Source organism: Anomaloglossus baeobatrachus, chromosome 2, assembly GCF_048569485.1.
Source record: "Anomaloglossus baeobatrachus isolate aAnoBae1 chromosome 2, aAnoBae1.hap1, whole genome shotgun sequence".
In the NCBI taxonomy this organism is placed as follows: Eukaryota; Metazoa; Chordata; class Amphibia; order Anura; family Aromobatidae; genus Anomaloglossus; species Anomaloglossus baeobatrachus.
In genome coordinates, this window is record NC_134354.1 from 771249174 (window position 1) to 771272872 (window position 23699).

At 40.1% G+C, this 23699-nt stretch overlaps 1 protein-coding gene across 10 annotated transcripts in view; it reads right to left on the bottom strand.

The window, feature by feature from the left end:
* The window catches only part of SYTL2 (synaptotagmin like 2), a 136182-nt gene that overhangs the window by 29274 nt on the left and 83209 nt on the right, over positions 1 to 23699 (bottom strand). For 4 of the 10 annotated variants that reach the window (XM_075337537.1, XM_075337534.1, XM_075337533.1 and 1 more), the window contains 6 exons: positions 22048 to 22110; positions 14587 to 17016; positions 10879 to 10923; positions 6369 to 6467; positions 1463 to 1498; positions 756 to 838 (listed from right to left, as the gene is read on the bottom strand). In XM_075337537.1, coding sequence (XP_075193652.1) covers positions 756 to 838; positions 1463 to 1498; positions 6369 to 6467; positions 10879 to 10923; positions 14587 to 17016; positions 22048 to 22110 — 2756 coding nt within the window. Of the gene's footprint in view, positions 1 to 755; positions 839 to 1462; positions 1499 to 6368; positions 6468 to 7056; positions 10850 to 10878; positions 10924 to 14586; positions 17017 to 22047; positions 22111 to 23699 lie in introns of those variants that run through there. The other 6 variants (XM_075337541.1, XM_075337543.1, XM_075337535.1 and 3 more) reach the window with 5 other exon arrangements.

Below are 23699 nucleotides of genomic sequence, written 5' to 3' on the forward strand. Positions count from 1 at the left end.
GCTCCATTCACATCGGACAATGGGATCACCAGTCTCTGGATAGTTGATGAATATATGATTGGTGGAGGGGAGCTGACCAATTAGTTCTCCATTGATCTAAAGCAGAGGTCCCCAACCTGTGGCTCAAGAGTCTCATGTGGCCCATGGACCTGTGGCTGTCTTCCAGCTTGGTACATAAGCACCAGATCTAGCAAACAGCTGAGAAGAGCAGGTCTCCAATGCAGAACTACTCACAAAAGTCACCATCTGAAGAGCAGATCTGAGTAGGGTTAAGGCAGGAACCCCTGGATCTTTGTATACTACCTCAGTGTGATTTCTGTGGAAAAGCTTTGGCTGTCATACAGTCAATGGGGCTCTGGGTGCCGTTAGTATCCATCTGTGGGAGCTGGAAGTGGCTCGCAACCCTCTCTGAGCGGAATGTTGCTCAAAGTCAGAAAGGTTGGAGACCTCTGATCTCGAGAATATGGGTTCAAAAACTCCTTCATGAATGAAAGGTTAGTGCACACATGACCACCCCTTTAGTAATTTTAATGGGCCTATGGCGTGCACATGAATGACCAACGCTCATGTAGAGTGAATGTAGAAGAGGTGGTCAGGCTTTCACAGATCCTTGGGCAACCCATTCTTTGGATTACCAGCTTTCTTTGGATAGGTGATAAGTGGAGTCAGTGGGATATCCTATTAAATATAAGGGAATGTCCAGAATAGCTGCAGAAATGGTGTAAAGATACTATAGTAAGACCCCCAGCACTTACATCATCTTGAAGAAAAGTGGGCACAGACTGACTCATCCGCTTGAATTTCTCAGCATTTTCTGGGAAGGAGTTCTCTAAGGGAGCTGAAAGTTATAAAATATTATTCAGAGACAGCGATTATTTTTACCCTTCGAGTTTCTAGATTATAAGCCACAGTAATAGGTAAAGCTCCCGAATCTCCTGGTCAGCGGTTGCTTTTAAAGTTTCAAGAATCGGGGTCCAGTCTAGAATGGAGCAGATATGCAAATACTGGACCTCTATTTTATTCATTAAATATGGGACTGACGGAAATAAGAGTTCGGAACGCAAAACCCCAAGTGATCAGTAAGTGGGGATAATACTCGATACTAGGAATATCCCTTGAAGGTATGGACAATGAGTAGTTGTAAGGCAACACCGTTGAAAAAAGCTAGTCAAAGTGTCCCCCCTAATGGTGTCCCCAGTAATCAGATGTAATCTGTGGGGAAACCTGTGAGTTAGTGTTTCATGTTCCTGTAGTGCCTCCACAGGAGAAGTGAAGCGTTACACTGTGCTTATTGGAGGTCAATGAGTGGTCTGTATAATGCAGGACATGTCGGGTCCTCCGGAGCAAGAGACGCTCTTTATAAATACTCCTTGTAATAGCTAATAAATAAAAAGGGGGGGTTCTATAAGTAAAGCAAGAGGTAAAGGTGTCGAACAATCATACAGTCTTCATATTACTTTACCTAGTGTGTCTTCTTGGTTTTCTAGTTTGCCTTCATCTGCCCGGGAAAGAGCAAAAGAATAAGAAATGTACGAGCAACTATAATAAAACATGATCCGTTACCAAAAAGGGACAAATGTTATAATCAAAATTATTATATGGAACACAAACCTCAGATTTAGTAGCAATATTAATAAAAATAACGTTTCACTACACAAGACCAATAGACTGTAGGCTTCCCAACAGCAAGACAAGGAAGTCTAATCCTACCCAAGGATCCAATCTTGATATTCGTGAGAACCGATTGGGAACATACTGTAACTTGACCCACCGGAATATAAAATATGTGATAGAGACTGTTAGAAGACATTAGTGGTCATGGGTCGTTACCTTCAGGATGGAGAACGTGGTGTGGATGAAACACCGTGCACTGTGATGTGTTCTCTCTTCGTGAATACCAGTGGAAGCTGATCGCACCAATCCTTTTCCCGGTATAGCCAGCTTGTTTTGCTGCAGTCCTCATTAGTATTCTAAACAAGCCCACTTTCTGACCTGTATGTCCAGCTAGTCTAGTGACTGGCTAATCCCATTAGTTTTTGCCTATTTCTCCCATCGTACTCCTACCACTACCCGGCATCCCACTATTCAATATGCTAATGTCATCTGCCTCTACCCAGTTTACCAATAAATCCAGTCTGACCCACCGACCAATTTGCCAAGTCTCATCCAATCGGTTAAGTTGCCTCTGATGAGTAAACCATGTCTGCTTTATACCCAACCGGCTACCTTTGTCTTGCATACCCACCTTGTCCAAGATGGCATCATGCCAACTGCCTGTGCTCAATATACACAACCTGCCCATTTGTGCCCCTGGGTCGGAACACTTGCTACATATTACTCGACAACAAGTTGGCATCTTTCAGCTTGCCGCAGCTGCCTCCGCCTAGCATGCACCTCCACCTATTCTGCATTGTTGTATCCTCTATACCTACTCTACCCTATTGACAGTGTTGATAACCATCTACAGTGTACACCCTCTGCCCTCAGCTGACTTAGGCTGGTTTCACATCAGCGGTAATCTGTCAATGCCGGATCCCTCAGAAATGTGGTACAGTTCAATACATTTTAATGGAATCGCATGTGACCTTATCTTGCCGTGATTCCACTGTATTGAACTGTACCGCATATTTCTGACGGATCCGGCATTGCAGCAGAACTGCTGATGTGCGCGCATCCTTACTTTGCTCCCTTCCCAGAATGCCAGCCTGCTTTTTAAATTTCCTCATCCCCAATGTATATTTAACCGCCTTGTTATGTAGTCTATAACCCAACCAGTGGATGTACCAAGACAATCTGCCTAAGCACTCATCCTATCACTTTTCCTCAAAGTCTAGCACTAAATGCACAACTGGATTAAATGCAAACTGATTAAGTACTTTTGCAGCACTCACCCCCATTAAAGGGAATCGGTTAGCTGTTTTTTTGCTACCTCATCCAAGAGCAGCGCGATGTCGGCAAAGAGACCCTGAATCCAACGATGTATCACTTAGTTTCCTGGGTGCAGTGGGAATGATGACAGCAGCAGTAGAAGAATATGTTGATCTTGTGCAAGACAGTGACCTGACAAGCCAACCACTTATTAGGGAGGACAGCTGTGTACATGATAAATGTGATAAAATCAATTGGGTAAGGAAGAATACCCTGTATCCAATTAAATCATGGGAATGACTACAGCAGCAGGAGGGGAGTATGTTGATCTTGTGCTAGACAGTGACCTGACCAACCAACCACTTGTTAGGGATGACAGATGTGTATTTAAGGGTGATTATCAAAAGGGTACAGAAGAATATCCTGCATCTAATTACATCATGGGAATGGTGAAAGCAGAAGGAAGAGACTATGTTGTGCAAGTCAATGACCTGACAAGCCAACCTATTATTCTGGGTTACAGGTGTGCATATAATGAGAGTTGTCATCAGTTGGGTATGAAAGAACATTTGGTTTCCAATCAGTTCATAGAAGTGATGATTGTGCAGATTCTGAAGGATGGCAACATCCCAGCCGCTTATGTGACGAGAAAATTAAGATAAGGCATGAAGACAAAGAAAAAATATAAAAACTTATCTAAATAGTGGGATTGATCACTTCAGTAGGAAAAAGAGGGTGTTGATTATGTGAGAGACAGTGAACTTTGGCCAATGACCAATTTTGGTGTGGATTAGTCTGCATGAAATGAACAGCATCATGGTGTGGGTAGGGCGGGTATAAAACTGACCACACACATTTAAAAGGGGTTGTCCACTACTTTTACATTAATGGCCTGTCCTTTGGATAGGTCATGTCTGTTTAGCCACCCTGCACCCCCGCTGATCAGCTGTTTTTGGTCACGGCGGCGGCAGTAGGAAATGCTCAGTTCCGGTACTGCAACGTTTTCTGATAGTGGCCGCATCCGGGTACTGCACATCCACCTCCTATTGATTAGTATGGGAGGCGGATGTGCTGTACCCAGCCGCAGCCAGTATCAGAAGATGGAGCAGCGCTGGAACTGAGCATTTCCAGTTGCCTGCTGCCGCCACCGGGACAGAGGACAGCTGATTGGTGGGGGGGGGTGTGGTGTTTGAGCCCAAACAACCAGACATTGCTGACCTATCGTAAAGATATGCCATCAATGTGAAAGTAGTGGACATCCCCCTTTAAAATAGCGGATGGTCATCTACCGAAACAGTCGCTTGGCCGATTGCTCCTATATTCTCTGACAAATGCACCGACTGTCATCGCCCAACAGCTTATATACGGGAGAGAAATGCAATCGCCAGTCTGAAAATCGAACAAGCGCAATCAACATCTCCCTCAACCATCAGTACGCCGTTGCCCCCATAAAACATTAGACAGTCAACCAAACCTGTCTATATTGACACTTAGTCTAATGTGTTGTGGGGCCTCATGGAGCCAATAAGATTATAGAAATGGTGAAAGCAGCAGGAGAGGAGTAGGTTGACCCTTTGAGAGACAGTGATTTGTCAATTAATATAATGATGTGAGGACAAGAGTGAAAAAAGTGAAAGATTACACGAAGGACAATGGTCAACAGCACAGAGCATCTCAGAAGTAAACTCTGCCAATCATGTGTGTTCACTCTGGATGATGTCCATTATGAGGACATGGTTGTACATAACTTGAGACAAAAAAATGGTTGAAAGGTCTCAGTCTTGCTTTTCCATCTGCCTATAGTATTATATATCATAGGCAGTGACCTTTCCACTCGTGCACATTAGTGAGGATCGACAGGGATATTGGTGGGGCAGTGGTTGTCATTGCACTTGGCCCTAAAGCCTAGACTGGCCTCAAAGTTCACTTTGGCCAATAAGAGAAGACCAATACTATTAAATACTCATGAGAGTTGTTGGTGCCATGGGAGATTTTGCATTGAGGACACAAGTTTCAAGTTATGCCAATAGTTCAGGGGGGCAGAAATCTTTGCAGCCAGCAAATCGTGGGAGTGCCAATAACGAGTTTTGAGAATGCACTATCATGCTCGGTACTCGTAACTAGCAGTTGGGTACTCTAGTTGCGCCCATCCAAGTATAATGGAAGTCAATGCAAACATTTTTTTCTGGGAAATCGGGAAAAATGCTCGCGTTCCCCATTGACTTCCATTATAGTCGGGTACTGAAGTCAAGCCCATCTTAGCGTACAACTGCTCGTGAAGAGTACCGAGCATGGTAGAGCTTGTTCATTACCACCGATGTCAACCTAGCCTTCGGGAACACACATGAACACATTTATAAAAGTGAAAAGTCAGAGTAACTAAAAAGGATATGACCAGCTATAGCAACGGACTTTCAAAAGGGTCTGTATACTCTTTCTGCTCCTTTGTTTCAGCAATCTGTAGGGGGGGTCTCAATCTGGGTCCAGACAGCTTAAACTTTTTTTTATCCTGACACTTACAGATTATATAGTCTCATATCTATGCCCTGGTTTGCGGAGGTTTGTTATAATGGAAGATTTCTCTCCAAATATTATATTTGGGACACACACACAACACAATTTCATTCTCAAATATATAATATTGTGATATAAGTTATACCTGTCAATGCTTAACATAAAAATAAGTTACATTTAAGAGGAACAACTGGTTAGTTTTTCAAAAAGTAGTAGTCATGCAGGTCCAAATATAAGTCTTTAGACATTTTCTCAAAAAAATTGCGTTCTTGGTAATCTTTTAGAACACAGAATTAGCTTGCAAGATGAAGATTGAACCCAAATTTTGTATTTTATGATCAATGAATTTGTAGGATAATCAAGGGTGTGGTATTTGCAAACTCGCAAATAAACGTCATCCCAAAAATGTGGGGAATACAAAAACCAAAAAAAAAAAAAATTATATAAAACAAAATCTTAGTTCTAACAGGGAAGGGAGATGGCCTTTGGGTCAAAGAGTCCTTTACTCCAAAAAGAAGGATGGTTTAAAAGAGGAGTAGGGCCAAATATGAAGATGGGACATGGACCATCGCAAGTGGAGACCCACTTTTTTTTTACTTTACCCAGAGGACTAGCTTTCTTGCTTTGCTCCACTATGTACAATTTTTTAATTCCGACTCTCCAACCTATAGACTCAGTTTTACATGTTGGCAACTCTTTGAGAAAATGTCAAATGTTATGTAAAATTTTGACATGCAAAATTTTTTTTCACAAATGTGACCAGAGGTAGTGGCTGTAAGGCAATAAATAGGTAATGTTTTATACTTGTTTGATTAATTTTAATTGCCAAAATCTCTGGTGACATTACAAAATGTAGAGTCAGGAGGCTCGAAAGGTTGAGCTTGTGAGAACCCTGGACTTCTACAGGGTGGTTAGTGTAACGGATATAGAGCATGTTAGCCGGTTTATTATGGCCTTAATAGGCAGCGGACATGCTACATCCTCACTTGAACTTGTGGGGGAAACTTCCTGCACAGCTTTGGAGTTAAGCGTTTTAGCTGCGCTCCTTTTCAATGCGTTCAAAATGGGGTGTGATTCATCCATACCTGTCGTAAAACAAAGTAGGTGAGCACTGTACAAAAAATATCCGATATGTACTCTTAACAGGTGAAAATTCGGAAAAAAGCCTGTCACATTGAAGAAACTTTTCCATTTGTTTGTTCATACCCTTTAGCAACTTTAACTAAATTCTTAATTTATTTATTTTTATTGAATTTATTTTTTCTTAAGAGAACAAAAGCCATTTGCAGTAGATCATCCAAATGTTTGCCTCTTGATATGGCATACTTCGTAAACCTTTTTGGCAAATTATAAGGGAATAAAAGGTTTATGCAATTAAAGCTCATTTTTTAAGTTACCACTGCAATGAGGTTTATAATTAAAATTGATATTCCATTGGTAACAATTTTCTATTTCAAAATTGGTCATATCCAATTGATGGGTGAAAATATACTTCTATATACGAATTATCGAAAACTACAGCTTTGTAGTAAAAAGTTTATAAAGGGTATGGGGAAAATAAAAAAAAAAAAACAAAAAAAAGACTTTTACAGAAGAATATCTGAAAAAAATTCTAAAGTTACATCAAAAACAATGGCAGAATTACCAGATTAAATTATACTTTATCGAACCTACATTTGTTGACCTCTGAAGGAACATATCCAGAAAAGTCAAAATCTATACTTTTAGATATTTCTCTTCGATATGGCGTCTCCAGATAGAGTTCCAATGTACTTCTTTGTAAGGAGCCGTTTTTGTCTTTTACAGGTGTGCTCTGCCTATCAGACATTGAGGTTTCGCTCGTTTCGGAAGGTACTCTATTACGTTCTTCATATATGGCAGCTTCAGTTTCCTCTTGCACAGTGCCTTTTTCTCTCGGAAAGGTTTCAGAAATACTATTTTTCCTCCGCTCTTGATCACTCAGCGCCACGTGACCAAAAGTGACATTTCCTACAGATCCCCCTCCTTCCTCATTCAAGTCCTCTTTTTGAAATTCTTCTAAGCGTTTAGCAGTTGATATTCTTGCTGGTGCTACGGTTTTCTCAATTATTTCATTTACTTCCTGCACCAAAATATCCGGCGCTTGAGAATCAGAAGGAGCACTTTCATCAGTTAGGGTCTCTCGATCAGATGATACGGTATGAGACGACTCTAGATTTATACTAGATTGTTGGAGAAATGTTTTCTTTGGATCAGTAGAATACAAATAAACATTGGCTTTATTTGGTTCTCCAGCTTTTTCATTCTCAACGACGTCATCACAGTTTGTGGTCTCCTCAAGATTAGGCTCAGAATTTTGAGATTCTTCATACAATTGTTTTAGTTTCTCATCAAAATATTTAAAATCAGTTTTTGGCGGCAGAACAACTGGCATCTCAATTCTTTCAATTATTTCTTTTTTACTTTGCTTTTCTGGGTGAGAAGCAGTAACCTTGTAATCAATTGGTTCTGATGAGAACTCTTCTACCTCTGGGTCTCTGGCTAAAGAACCCTTTAGTTCCGAAGTAGGTTCTTCATAAGTTCTTGCATTACTGGGACTGATATCAACTTGTTGCTCCAAATGACCAAGTACTGTGGGGACATCATGTGTATTGTTAATCAAACTAGTTTCTGTGTCACCATCTGGCTGTGTCATGATTAAGTCCTCATTGCCAAGTTCTGTCTTTTTGGATGAAATATTGACTATAATAGGTTGGTGGCTTTTTTCTCCTGCAGCACTTTGAATATTTTTACCGGAAGAAATTGCAAGGACTTTGCTAAAATTTTCATTAGGTTCATTTATGTCCATATATTCCGGTTCAGTCATATTTCCAGTTTGAGAGTCATCCAAATTCAAAGATTCATTGTATAGTTTTTGTAATCTTCTATTAAAGTCACTTAGGTCCTTTTTGACCGGATTGTCAGTTTTTTCAATGTTTTCGTTAACCACCTCCCTTGAGTCAGATAATTCTTCATTTCTAATAGTCTCTTTTTCTGAAATGTTTTTCTCATTTTGTTGCAGAGTTCCAGATACATTAGAAAATTCAGGAGAGTTAAAATCAAATCCGTTTTGTTTGATAAGCAACATTTTTCGACCCTTTTCGTTCATTTCTCCATTTTCTTCATCTCTGTAAACGTTTTGATTTTCAAGATAATTTTCAAAAGTTGGAGATTGTGGCCCTTCACTTGTCAAATTAAAGTTCGTACCCGATACCTCGTCCTTTGCGGTTTTTAATTTTAAACTAAATTCACTTTTTGCAATCTTATTTGGTGGAACTGATTGTTCCATAATATCTGTTAACACTTGTTTTTCATCAGCGATACCAATATCTTGTTTGGGTTCACAGTTCTCAGGAATGGTACTGGCATTTTTTGAATAATTGGAGGGTAATGAACTTTCTTGAGGCATTGCATTAACTGATTTTATTGGTTTCCCAAATTCATCATTTCCACCACTATCGCTACTAGAATTCATCTCATCAGCTGCATTCTGGGTGTATTCCTTTTTACAATTACCGTTGTTGAGTTTTTCAGAAATAGTTTCTGCACTATAAACCTGAATTTGAGAAACAGCTGATGGATCCTCGCGAACGTCCTGCAAACTTTTCGCTGCCAATCTATATTTAGCTCTCGATACGAATGGTTCTTTGCTTCTTATGTCGGGATTGGAACCAAACTGCTTCTTTGTATTTTCTTGGAGGGCTCGATTCATTCCTTTATTGTCTGGCTTACTTGATGTATTCCAAAAGTTTTTTAAACTCTGAAAGGATGTGGATTTTATATGTTCTTTTAGACTCACATTTGCATTTTCACCAAGTGAAACACTTCTTCCAGGAATTTGTTTCATCAGATCAGTAGATTTTTCTTCATTAAAAAAATGATGAATCGTGTGCCACTTTTTGAACTTTGATCTAAGATGTTCCGTATTCGCCCCTTTGTTATCACTCCAGACTTCATTATTCATGGGCTCTCGATCTGGTTTCTCTTTTGTTGTGCCTTTGTTCTTCTCATTTTCCCAAAATGACTTGAGTTGATCGACAGGGTACATGGGATCCTGTTCATCCTCCACCATCACTTTTTTAAAAGTCACAAGGCTTCCGGGATTCTGGTCATCACTGTCTAAAGAACTGCTTTTTGGAGTAACCGGTAATTCAACTGGGCTAGAAGTACGTTTCGTATTGCTTAAGACTGGCAATTTGGTTGCATCTTGAGATGGACTACCTCCTTCCCATAAAAGTTTAATGTCACTAACTCGCTTTTGTTGAATGCTTGATTTATCATTTTCAGAATTTTTGGAACTTGGATCTTCACTTTTTTCTAAGTTAAAAGTCAAGGCCTCACTTTGATCTTTTTTCTCATCAACCAGTGCTTTTCCTGCATCTTCCACATCCAATGAATCCATCTTTTCCTTCAATACTCTAGACTTTTCATTTTCACAACTTTCTTCATCTTTTTCAAATTCACTACCTGCCGGAAGCTGTGGATATTTTTGAGAGGAATCATCGATTGTGCTACTCTGAATTTTTCCACATCCACTTCCACTCTTTCCAAACTCCAAGACTTCTGTTATAGGAGACTGTTGAGTTGCAAAGGCTACATCTTCTATAGGTTTAAAAGTGGTAATATTTTGGTCAGGATCACTGTCTATTCCTAATAATTCACTTTCAGGAATTTCTGAATAATTTTGAGAAGAATCATCTTTTATTGGACTGCTCTGAATTTTTCCAAATCCACTTCCACTTTTTCCAAACTCCAAGAAATCTATTAACCGCTTCTTTTGAGGTGTATTGGTTTCATACACTATAGGGGAAGAATTACTCATATTCTCAATTCCCGACTGATCAGGATCAATGGTATTCAGGTCCAAGTTTGATTCAGAAATTTCAGCCAATTGGGGAATAGAATTACTCTGTGAGTCTTCATTTTCATTGGGTTCAGGTTCAAAGACATGATCTTCCATTTGTTGGGGACTAAGTTGGTCAGGTTCAATGGTCTTCGTGTCCAATTTTGAGTCGGAAATGCCGGTCATTTCGGGAATGAATTCAAGTTTCTGTGAGGCTTTGTTTTCATCAACTCCAGATTCAGAGCCGTCATCTTCCATTTTGCCAATATAAGTGATAATCTGTTGGGGGGGACTAGGTTGGTCAGGATCAATTGTCTTCTGGTCCTCAGTTGATTCAGAATTTCTAGACATTTTGTTTATAGAATTGATCTTTTGTGAGACTTCGTTTTCATTGACTTCAGGTTCAAAGGTATTATCCTCCAGTTTGTCACCAAAGGTAATGTGTTGGGGACTAGGTTTTGAGCTCTCCAATATACCTATAGATGGCAATTGATCATCAAACGAATCAGAACGTCTACTAAACCAATCTAGAACTTTACTTATGGACTCATCCTGTGCCTTCATACCCTCAAGTGTGTATTTATCATGTTTGGAAGAATTGGAGTCACTTGTGCTTCCTGCAAGAGCTGGCTTACCTTTCTTTGAGTTTGAAATTTCAGAAGGAGTTTCTGGCTTCTTATCTGCAACATAGAAAAAAACAAAAACAAATGCCTTTCTATAATTTGGACATAAATGGTGGTTTCTATGCTACCTGACTAGTTTCTTAAATGGGAACCTGATACCTGCCAACTCACATGTGCACACCAGACAACACATCTGTAGAAAGTGACATTATCTGCCCCAGTCACCTCCCGATGTAGAAGTGGATGGACACAAATTACCCCTTTTGCTTTACTTGCATCTAAAACCTGATTAGTTTTAGGCAACTAACTTATTTGTATTGGCAAAAATCAGCTATCTTAAAATTAAGGGAATAAAGGGGGAGGGGAAATTCCAGTTGCATGCCTGCATCTTAACTCAAGATCATGGAGCTACCAACCTCTATGCTTTGCAGCCTTGCTCACATCCCTCTGAAGCCGGCCAAATCGCTTGATTCGACCCTCCTCCATGCCCTTGCGTTATTTTGGTAAAGGTTTCTGTGCTAGTGGCATAGGAAAGCTCATAGTTCGGACCAAGAGTCTGACCATGGCATTGGCCCAAACTGTCAGTCTTCATGAGCACGCCGCCCCCAACAAGGTAGGAAGTTGGGCGACAAGAGATTTGTGCTCTCCTGAAGCTTTAACTTACCACTCTTTTTTCTTTTACCGCTTGACTGGTGCTTCTAATCCTCGTTGCCTGGCCTTACTCAGTTACTCACCCACCGTCTTCATGTTGTATCACTACCGCTCTGGTCTGTCTCATGCAGTTTGTGATCTGCTAAATCTCACTAGTGTTTCATGGAAGGTCACTCATCAATACAATTCCATGAGAGCTCCATTCTGGCTCTCATAGACTTATATTGAGTCCTTGTAACTTAACTTCTGACGTCTGGCAATCAGAAGTTATGGGCACAAGATGGCACCGCGGGAATGGAGAGATGGCGATAGAAGGTGAAGACACCGGCAAATGAGTATAAAGACCAGGGGCAGAGACCTAAGATTAGAAGTAGCACTCAAGCAGTAAAGAAAAAAAAAAACAAAATAAAACTCCACTCCAGTGTGTTTTTGTTAACACTATAAAGCTAGATAAACTGATTTAGATTTTAAAAACTTAAAGAATTACGAACTAAAGACAGAGCAATTAAGATTTGCTTGTTAAGCCGGTGTCACACTTACGAGTGACTCGCATGAGAATCGATTTGCATCACCGGCCACGGCCTGTTGCACTCAGGATAGGAGTGTGCAGGTGGGTGTACTTCTATGCAGCTGCACACTCTTGTCCGGAGAGCGGCAGGCCATGCACAGTGATGCAAATTGATTCTCGGGTGAAGCCACTCGCCTGTGTGACACCGGTCTTATGCAAATAGATGTGCAACAAAAATAAATATGCTGTGCAATAATACAATATGAATATTCTGTCAAATAAGAGGTTCCTGTTTAAGAGAAGCAAAAGGGTTAAAAGTCACAAATGCATCCAGTCTGGATTTTCAAAGAAAAATATTAATTGCAGCCATGCAACAACACTGGATGCAATCTTGCTCCTTTGTGACCTACAATACTGCGTTAACCCATTATTAGCCACTGAGTAACGCTGACAATACAGAATGCAATTCCAACCATTTTTTATCACTAGTGTGAAGCTTTTGCAACTTAACATGTTGGATCTTTACATACATACATACATACATACACACACACACACACACACACACACACACACACACACACACACACACACCCCTATATACATACATACATACATATAACCACACACACACACACACACACCTACCTATAAATCTACATTAGATGCACACATATATCCAAATAATTATAATTAAAGTAAATTATATATCTCTATATATATACACACACACACACACACATATACACACACAAACATACACACAAACACGCACTTGTATTGTACACCAGAGGGCGCCAACACTTTACTGTTTGTCTATCACTTATAAAGCATTGTAGAAGGGGTGAACAATGCAGAAGTCACAATCAAGCAAAAACAGCACAAGTCTCCATCTGTCACATTCACCCACCAGGCTGTAGGGCGAGCTCCTTAATCTAATCGATCACTATGTTCTGATGCACCTATTCCTAAGCCTCATAACCAGATATACAACTCTCCATTATACTTTACGCTTAGATTTTAAGATGCTATACAGGAACTCAAAAAACAGAATATAAAAGAACGCTCAATCCATCAGACACTTTTCGTGGAATGTTCCTATAAACTGCTACATAAACCAGATTTGTAGGAAACAATACATGTCTCCAGTTTGTGGTCATGTTCCCAGTTGGCACAATAGTTACATTTTTTTTGCTTCTTAACAGTTCAAACAAAGTGGATGCCATTTCATGGAAACCTATACCTACCGTACTTCTATAGAGCTGTGTATTTTTACGGTTCATTTGTTCCCTTTCGGGAGCTTTTATAGAACACAAACACGAAAACACCACATGTAAAAAACAGGCAGTTATGATTTTAAAAATGGAAAGTGTCAACAGGATTTCACCCCCCAAAACTAATTGCCTATGTAGCTCTTCCAAAGACAAGTCCAACAATACCTTTATACGATGACTAGTCCATTCCTACGAAATCCACTTTTGAATTGATATGGAAAGGAGTCTAACACTATGGTAGATCCGATGACTGTGCCGCTCCAGCTCTATTCCGTGCCCATTGCTGCCGCCTCCTGCTTGACAGCCTCTATACTGTGTGATTTTAGGTAAAGGAAGCAGCAAGCAGGAGGCGGCAGCGCTGGGCTCGGAATAGAGCTGGAGTGACAGACTTCACATCTATTATACTTCAGCCACATTTAAATATCAATTAAAAACGCTGATTTCTGAGTATCGGAGGAATGGATTGGCCATGTAAAGGTTTTGCTGGACTTTGTCTTTGAAAGAGCTACATTTAAACAATTTGGTGGGTAAAACCCTGCTGACAGATTCCCATTAGGGCAAAATCTTAGGCTTCCTGCTCTAAAAGATGCATAAAAATGCTACTTCAAATCTGCATCACAAACAAGTTTACATTTTTCATACAAGAACATGACCTGAGGGAAAGTTTCAATTAGAGTTAAACTAAATGTTTTAGTAAAATGTTTGACACCAAAAACTCTCTTTCATAAACGTGTTGACAAGTTTTTATATTGTTACGTTTTTATGAAATTACCGGACTCAACATGTTCTTTACAATTCTTCCTCCTACTCTGAGTGACATCAGTATTGTACAAAAAGAGGTCACCAACTACCACACGAGATGCAAGAGGAGTCCCTGACCGCAGGATCTCCTGGTACCAACTTCATTCTGCAGCCTTGGTGCCCTACGACCTATCCATCAATGGCCATCTCTATGCTCTACTCAATTTCTGCCACCCCTGTCAAAAATAAGATTTTGCATTTGACTAAAAAATTTCCCTTAAATCAACCACTATGATTGAAATATGGTGAAATGCAATGCATGATGAGTCCACCAATGTTCAACCCTCTGTTTAACATCATTAGCTGACTACTTTGTCTCCAGACTCCCTTAAAATCACATCCATATGCCCCAAAAAGGGAATATGGATATAAGTTTTCATAAAAATCGGCAAATGTCAACACATTTATCCAAAAAAATAAAAGTTTTTGGTGAAAAACTTCTTAAAACTAATACTGAGAATAACGATAAAAGAATAAAAATCTCACATAGCACATTTTCTGCGCTTCCCGTAAAGGAGCCAGTTTGATCAGATGGAGACTGAGGAGAGAGTGCCATTTCATCGTAGACATACGGTTGTGGTTGAGGCGGCTCAGTTGGCATAGATTTATTGTTAGAGAACACCTTCTTTGAAATAAATACTTCTTTCATTGGAGCTGGTGAAACTTGGAACGTCTCACCCTCCGACATATCTTCTGGGACAGAAGCTGCAGCTTCCTCTTCTAGGCGCATTAGTCGGTCCCTAAAGTCAGCACTACTCTCCTCAGTTTTAACAAAGGTCTTGTCAAAGGGTTCTTCTTCCACTGGAAGCTGTTCTTCCAAAGTATATGTCGGCTTTTCTTTTGCTTTGATAACAAACGTATCCTCAGCCTTCTTTGTAGGCTTTTTGTTTATCTTTGCATAAAGATCTTCCAAGTTGGATTTCTTTTCCACGGAGTGTGATGGTGAAGGCATGTTTTGCTCATCAAAGCTTGGAATTGTGAAATTATGTAAAGCCGTAATATGCCTTGTACTTTCTAATGGTTGAGTGTTCTCATAGCGGTCTTCCAGTTCTCCACTTGAATCAATAAGAGAGGCTTCATGCTCTAGTTTTTTCAGTGAAGCACTCAGATCATTCCCATCTTCTCTACTTGGTGCTGTGGTCTTCTCCACCACTTCTTCAAAACGATTTCTGTCTTCAGAGTAGGGTGCATACGACTGGACAGTATAAGCTACATTGTTTTTCTGAGGAGTCTCAAGAGTATCATCATCATCTTCAGTCGGCATCATATGTTCAAAACCAATTTTGAATGAAGATTTGATAGGACTTACTGTGTTCAGAGTCAGGTTTTCGGGTTGCTCATCCTCATGTTCAAGAACAAGTGGTGTTGAGGCTTCAATTTCCAGTCTATTCAATGCTGATATAAATTCTTGATGGTCATTCCCTTTAGGAATATAGGACTTCTCTATAACCTCTTTCGTCTCAACCAGTTGTTGCTCCTCATTTGGAAGGTTGGATTCTTCTACTTGAAGTTCATCATCAGATGGGTTGGATTCATATTCATCCCTCAGCTTCTGAAGAACAATTTTCAATTCATTTTCTGTTTTTGCAGGTGCTATACTTCTTTCTACACTTTCTTCAATTTCTTCTCTGGGATACTGCTTCAAGGTAACTGCGGGAATATCTGCAGAAATGTTAGTTTCTTTCTCAGAGTATGGTTTCCTGCTAACCTCTACAACTCTATCATAAAACCCTGACTTAGGATGTTTTTCTGCAGAATTTACCAAGATAGTAGTCATCTTTTTTGGCTCATCTACCAAGTTATGCTTCTTAAAAGGAGAATTCCAAATGTCCTCACTCCTTAGATGGTCAGTCTCTGTAATCTTGGGAGCTTCTGAAGCCTCTTCTGTTAATTTCTTAAGTGCGGTTGAAAATTCTCTCTTTTCGTAGGTCCGATCTATCAGTGTCTTATTGATATTTTCCGTAACTTCTTCACGACTATGGACTAGATCTTCATTAGCATCCATTTGCTCAGCCCCATATTCAGTAGGCGTATGTGCTAACCAAGAAGCAACTTTATGAGAAGTTTGTTCCTCCTCAGATAGGCTGTCAAATGAACTGGGAAGACTGAGATCCTCTGTGGGAATCTCTTTAGAATTTCTTTGTTTAAGGTCGGATCGGGTGGGCTTGTTTCTTTTCAAGACATCTGTGAGGATTGTATTTGGCGACGTAGCTACATCTGCTCTAAACTCATTTTTGTCTTCTACATTCCAGAAATGCTTTAAGCTCTCAAATTGGGATGGGTTGGACATCTGTTCTCTTGGCATATCATGAATTCGCTCTTTCATGGACATTACTTTAAAGTTGGCAGATTTTGGCAAGTCTCTTTTATCATGTAAATATATTTCATGTGTTTGGAAACCTTCACTCACCGGTTTAGAAGATGAAGGCAAATTTTGAGATACTGGAAAATTGGATGATTGTGTTATTTCAACGTCAGGTTTATTTCTAAGAAAAATTGACCTATATGGAGCATCCTTATTGTATTCTACAGGAGAATACTTATAATTGGTCCTATTTTCTGAATATGGTTTATCAAATGTGTTTGCATCTTCAAAATCGGGAAACTGTTGCGCAGTTGGTTGGGCCAAAGAATCTTCATCATCAAGACTAAGCGGTCGTCTCCACTTTGGGATGTGGTCACTTGGCATTGGTTCATCATGATAAGATGACTGCACATGTGTAACTCTTTCAGGAGTCAAGAAGTCTTCATTCGTGGAAACATTGACTTTACCGGGTTGTATAGTGGTATAACGGGATCCAAAGTTTATTTTACCATCACCGCTATAACTTTTTCCAAATTCCAGTGGTTTTTCATTTTGGTAAGAATTTTCAATCTTCCATCTTTGGCCAAGGAATCTAGGCTCCATCTCGAAGTCTGTGGGAAAACCAAGATTAACTGTTTTTCTAGAGGCCATTATTAAAAACAGCAAGACACAAAATTACAAAAAACAGTCTAGATTAAAAGTAAATTAGATTTGTAAACCAAGATGACAACCCAAAAACGTACAAAACCAGACATATAACCAAATTAAAAACAGCAAAATTCAGATCATCCCAAAATACAATTGGTCCAGTAAGTGCAAACAAAGGGTTCGATACACAGGATCACCAGACTATAAAATAAAGGACGCAGATTATTTCCTGAATTCAGGAGTCTTAATACAATTAAAACCATAAGATTTTAATTACACATAAATTTTGATTATCCAGTTATTGGTTAAGACAAGGTTAATAGTTAAGTGCAATAATCCTCTAACTACCTTCCAAAGTTTTTTTTGTGCTTTCAGTGTATCCTTTTGTTCTTTCTAGGCCCAGAATTATTTTTTTTCTACCTCCTTTTGCATCAAGATAGCTGTACTAGTATTATTGTTTGTGGGACTAATTGTAGTTATGAAAGGCACCAGTTATTTTACAATTTCATTTTTTGTTTATTTTTTAATTTTATTTCCTGCAATGGAGATTGGGCAAGTCTCTTTTTTTTGGGGAGGGGGGGGGGCGCAAGTTTTTGTTTTTATTTACACCACTGTCGGTTTTAGACCACATTTTGTTCACTTTTATTGCACATTTTGGTTGAAATATAACTCAAGCTTTACAATTTGCTTTCTTTATAGGGTTAAGGTTAAGTTATTTTTGGGGTACATGTGAAGTTATTTTATGTTTGAATAGAGCAGACTTCTGGACACATTGCTAAATATATGGTTTTAAAATTTGGAATAAAGGGGAGGATTTAAAAAAATATTTTTAAGATTTTTAATACAAAATATATACTTTAGTCCGCCTTGGTGATTAATACCGATTATCATTTCTAGTATATAATGCAATAATGAAGCCAAGCTACAATCCGATCCTGCTCCGTATACAGGCACCTTAATGAGACAAATATACCCATCACAGGTTGGAAAGGAGGTAAAAAGGAACCAATGTACACGTCGCAGTTCGGAAAGGATATGAAAGAAACCCTTACACAGAGCAAAGTCTCCTTACTCTTCCCTGATACAGGATATCAGGAGACAAGCATCAGATCGATTCAATTTACATGCCTGATCTTTTTTGTACTCAGGAAAGATATGTAGAGCTCTTTAACCATTGAAAAAGGGACAGCTTTTAGCCAAATTGACTGCTATTGAAGGGGGTTCTGGGAACCTTGCATGATTATTGGACAATGTGCCTTATTTAGGGTTGACGTGCATCAGGCCACATTACTAGAGGTGGACATATCATTGGTGCAACCGCACAGGGACCCAAGAGGTTAAGGGCTACATCTACCTCCAAAAGATGGTGGAATTGTGCATTATGGATTGCAAAGGGCCCATATGCTTGTTACGATCTGTCCCTCCCCAACCTGTATTCAAGTACTCTATGCCATATAGGGTCACGTAGGTTGCTTGGCTGTCTTTGTTCTTCCCAGCTGGGGCGTGACGCCAATAGACAGGCCTGTGGGAGACAATGGAGTCATGAAGTTCTGGAGACCTCTTCATATATAGCCACTACTCAAAAGTGGGTGTGAATCCTTCCCCCTCCAGGGGAGGATCTACAGGCACTGGAGAACAGACTGATGGTGGATCAGGTAGTTGGGTGTGGGCTGAGGTTTGAGCAGCTGGGATCTTCGCTGAGGCAAGACCCTGGCACCCGTGTGCCACATGGGATTGGGTTGTATCTCATCTGTTGGAGACATTGACTTCTTCCAAGGATTACCTCTACGTGTTCTCTGGCATCCGATTGCCGGATGGCGCCCCCAGAACTTTGAGGACTCATTGTGGATTCTAAATAAATATTGATATTATCTGTTCTATGCCCCCTGCCTCAATAAAACTTGGATTGTTCATCGGCCTGGTTTCCCTGCCTGCTCTGTCGCATACCCTGTCATAAACTGGTGGCAGCAGTGGGATCAGAGCAGAAGGAATGGAGGACAACGGCTCATCAACGTCTGGAACCAGAACCTCAGGATACAGGAACTGGACTATGTCGTGCCTCAAAACAAAGGCCCTTGAATTAGGAGTTGGCTACAAAGGACTCTCCAAGGAGCAACTAATTGAGGCTTTGGAAGGAGCTTGCCTGCAAGATGGCACAGAGGAAGGATTACCACAGCAAGGGGAGGAAAGACGGGAGCTAGAGGTAAAATACCCAAAAAAAAAAAAAAAAAAGTCACTGGGATGTGTGGTACGAGGAGGAGATGGACACTGCTGGGAGAGGCCACCATAGAAGATAGGAGGGAGGCTATTCGTGGCGCTAAGGAGAGAGCATTGCTGGAGAGGAGGCTTGCTGTGGAAACAGCTAGAACCTCCAGGCAGACTGTACCCACAGCACCCACCATGAGTGAATTCCCCAGAGTGTCCCGTAAGGACTTTAAACCATTTAATGAGGCTGTGACATTGAGGGCTTCTTCAAGGACTTTGAGCATCAATGCCGATTAATGGACGTTCCATAAAGGGAGCGAGTCAGACACCTAGTTGGGTTCTTAGAGGGTGGAGCTGCTGAAGCTTATAGAGCTATAGACCCTCGGTAGAACTGTGATTATAGAACCATTAAAGAAACCATATTAGAACATTATGCCGTGACCCCAGATACATAAAGGGCTCAGTTCCGTACTTTAGCCTGTGATGGGTAAGGGTCTTTCAAAATGTATGCCCACAGACTCAAACAAGTATGCCATCGCTGGCTGGAGGCAGAGGGGGTCTTAACTTGCGAGACCTTCTTCCAGGTCATCCTAAAAGAACAGTTCTATGCCAAGTGCCCTACTGAGATCCGGGAATAGGTTTGAGAGAGGAGACCAGAGACAGTGGAACAAGTTGCTGCTCTAGCTGATGAGGTTCTCACTATCAAGCCTCAGTGGAAGAAGCTGCTAGAGTGAGAATTTAAAAAAAAAAAAATAAAAATAAAAAAAAAAAAAAATGACCAGCACCCCAACACCAGAGGTTCCTTGTCCTTCAGTACTCAATGTTCCTCAACCTCCTAGGTCACCACCTCATGTGGATACCCATGTGAATGTGCCTCCAGTTGCTCCAACCACATTTTCTGGAATGCGACGAGGAAAGAAAGTAGAAGAGTGAAGATGTTCTAGCTGTGGGCTTACCGGGCATCTGCAGACCACATGCCCATCTATCCAGTGGAGTCATCCTCCAAATCGACAACCATCTCCAGCACCTGTACATCCATATCAGTCACCAAGTTCTCCTACCTACTTCTCTAGAATGCAAACTGAAAGGAGTGAGACGCAGCGCAGATGTTATCGATATGGGCAGCCTGGCCATCAGCAAGACACTTGTCCGGCTGGTCAATTGAGGAATGACCATGCACCAAATTGACCTGTTAACTATCTACAGCCAAGTACAATGAGGGAAGAGGTGTCACCCGTTCAAGTAGACTTGCCTAATGACTCAGACTCTCATGTTCGACCACTAGGTGTTTATGGGGTGCGAGCCACAGCCCCAAGTTCTTCTCATCATCCAAGAAAGCACTTACAGGAGGTTGTACTGGATGGACAGAGTTCTTGGTTTTTGTGACTCTCGCGCATTTCTCACAATAGCTGATCCCCGAGTGGTTCGGCCAGAGGCTATACAGCCAGTACAAGGGTTTACCATTGAATTGGCTGGAGGACAAAGGAGAAATATCCCAAAAGAAAGTGTAGAACTTGACTTTGGAGGTCAGGCAATGTGTGGTTGGGGTGATAAGCGGCCTGCCTGTAGATATTCTCCTAGGCAATGATGTGAGATCTACAATGCCGATTTGTGGGTGCAGGAAGCAGAGTTTAAGTCAAGGAGGATACAAACTGGAGCCAGACCCTTCAACTCTACACCTCCACCATACACTAAAGAAGATGGAGCAAACACAAAATGCCGATGGATTGTCCAGGCAGGAGGAGCCCTGAGTCATGTCAGCCATGCTTACGTGTACTTGACAAGCGACCTGTTGAGGTCACTAGTCCGTACACAAATTGATGGGGGGGGGGGGAAGGGGTTATGACGAGGTGTCCTTCCCCCAACCCCCGGACTGTATTCAAGTACTCTATGACATATAGGGTCATGTAGGTTGCTTGGCTGTCTTTGTTCTGCTCAGCTGGGGGTGAGTCCAATAGACAGGCCTGTGGAAGACAATGGAGCCATGAGCTTCTGGAGACTTCTCCATACATTGCAATTACTCAAAAGTGGGTGTGAACCCTTCCCCCCTCCACGGGTGGATCTACAGGCACTGGAGAACAGACTGATGGTGGATTAGTTAGTTGGGTGTGGCCTGAGGTTTGAGCAGCTGGGATCTTCGCTGAGGCAAGACCCTGGCACCCATGTGTGGCTTTATGGAAGCCGTCAGGTGGGATTGGGTTGTGTCCCTCATCTGTTGGATCCATTGACTTCTTCCAAGGATTACTTCTACATGTTCTCTGGCGTCGGATTGCCAGGTGGCGCCCCTGGAACTTTGAGGACTCATTGTGGACTTTAAATATTGATATTAGCCGTTCTATGCTCCCCGCCTCAATAAAACTTGTTGGTGTCTCTACCTGCTGTCACATACCCAGTCACAAAATTGTCCTTGCACAGGAGCCCTGCTCTGTCTGCTCCTGCCTATTACTAGGACTCGTATCGCCACCTTCTAAAGCTTAAAAACAATGGTGCAAATAGGTTAGGAAATCTGGTGCTCAAAATCACATTTTCCAGTCTTGTGACACCCCAAAATTATTTTAAAATTTAGCAGAAACTTCTTCAGCCAAGTAATGAGGCACCTACTATTCAGGGGACATGCAGATTAATGTATTGTATAGGACTGAATGTGATAGGGAGGCCGGTATACAGGACCCTATATAAGGGATGCGCCTCCTCCCTATTGAGATCACCCCACCCCTTAAAGGGCTGATCGATATAAACCAGGATCACTACGCTTTGTCAAAACTGTATAACTGAATAGATTGTTATACCTTTTTCTTGATCCGAAGAAGATTTTGAAGGTTTCTTCACAACGGCATACAAAGTTTCTGTACCTATAAGACAGAACCGGTGGTTTATGAGTGGAGAGAACAAATGTGGATAAAACTCATAATACAACAACTTAGTGTATTATAATAAAATCAAATTGGACCTCATGACTGTTGTACTTTGAAAACTCAATGCCAAAATGGCTATATCTAAATAATCCTGAAATAAAAAAGGAGCACCTAATGAATCCATACTATGGTATGTTGGAGTCCTAAAAATTGCTCCTTTTTATATAGGGTAGAGAAACTTTTTTTGCAGAATTTTTGATATTTATTTTCAAAGCAAGTACACCAGCCACATAGGGTAAATGAAAATAATTTAGGCAGTTTGTATTATAAAATCTGTTGGCAGATGCACTAATGATTAAAGAGGTTCTTTACTAATGAGATCAGGAATTTAAAATTTTTGAGCTGTAATTTTTCTCCACTAATCTTGATAAATGAGCCAGATTTTACCATTGACAATTGTAGGTTATTAAACTATCACATTGTTCACTTATCGTGGAGATCCCATCAGCAGATGTTTGCATTTTCGTGATGATACACAACAGAGATTGAGGAATTACAAACTTCTTCAAATTTCTATAGAACGCATGTATACAAACGCGAGTGACCCATTATTGCGCGATGATTTAAAATACAAAAACCCCAAAACATTTGTATACCATAGGTTATGTTATATGCAGCTGACCGGTGGGGGCCCCACAGATCGGGCAAACCACCAGTCTGAAGGCTACAACTCGTACTTCGGCTATGCACACCGATATTAAGGCTACACCCATAGACGTACTGTTGGGCCCATATACCTGGCTGGGCATGCGCACTTCAGAGCAGTGGTTTTAGTACCCAGCTTCCTCCACCAGCTACAAATAGTATTCCCTATGATATACAATTAATACAGTTACCTTTCTCTGAGATTTTTAAAAATGGGTTTTTGAAACCAAACTACACTTTAAACAAACCGTGTGATCATTAAAAAAAACAAAAAAAAAACTATGGTAATTGTATAGAATAATAGTAAAATTGTAACAAATATACATAGTAAAATGGCATTAAGATAAATAGTATAAATACAGAAAATGTTAATCTAGAACAAAGAAAAAATAATAAATTACAAAAAAAATTAGTAATAACTGAAAAAAATATTTTTTTTATTCTTAAAATAAAGATAGTAGAAAATATAGACAATGGTAATAGAAAAAACAAAAAAAAAAAGTAAAAAAAAGTAATAAGTATTACTAAAAAAAAAGAAAAAAGGTATATATTTTTTCATTAGTAAAATAAAGATAGAAAATGGTAATCTAGAAAACCAAAAAAAAGTAAAAATAAAGATTACTAAAAAAAAATATTTTTTCATTTGTAAAAAAAAAAAAGATAGTGGAAAATAAATATAAAATAGTACACCGTAAATAAAATATATATTAGTAAGAAAATAGAAACATTAGTATAAATATGCAATAGAAATGGAATATAAAATAGTAAACCGTAATAGTAACAATATAGAACATAAGAGTAAAAAAATGAAAAAAATATTCTATATACGTTAGCAGTAAAATAAAAGTAGAATAAATAATTTAGAATAGACATATAGAATA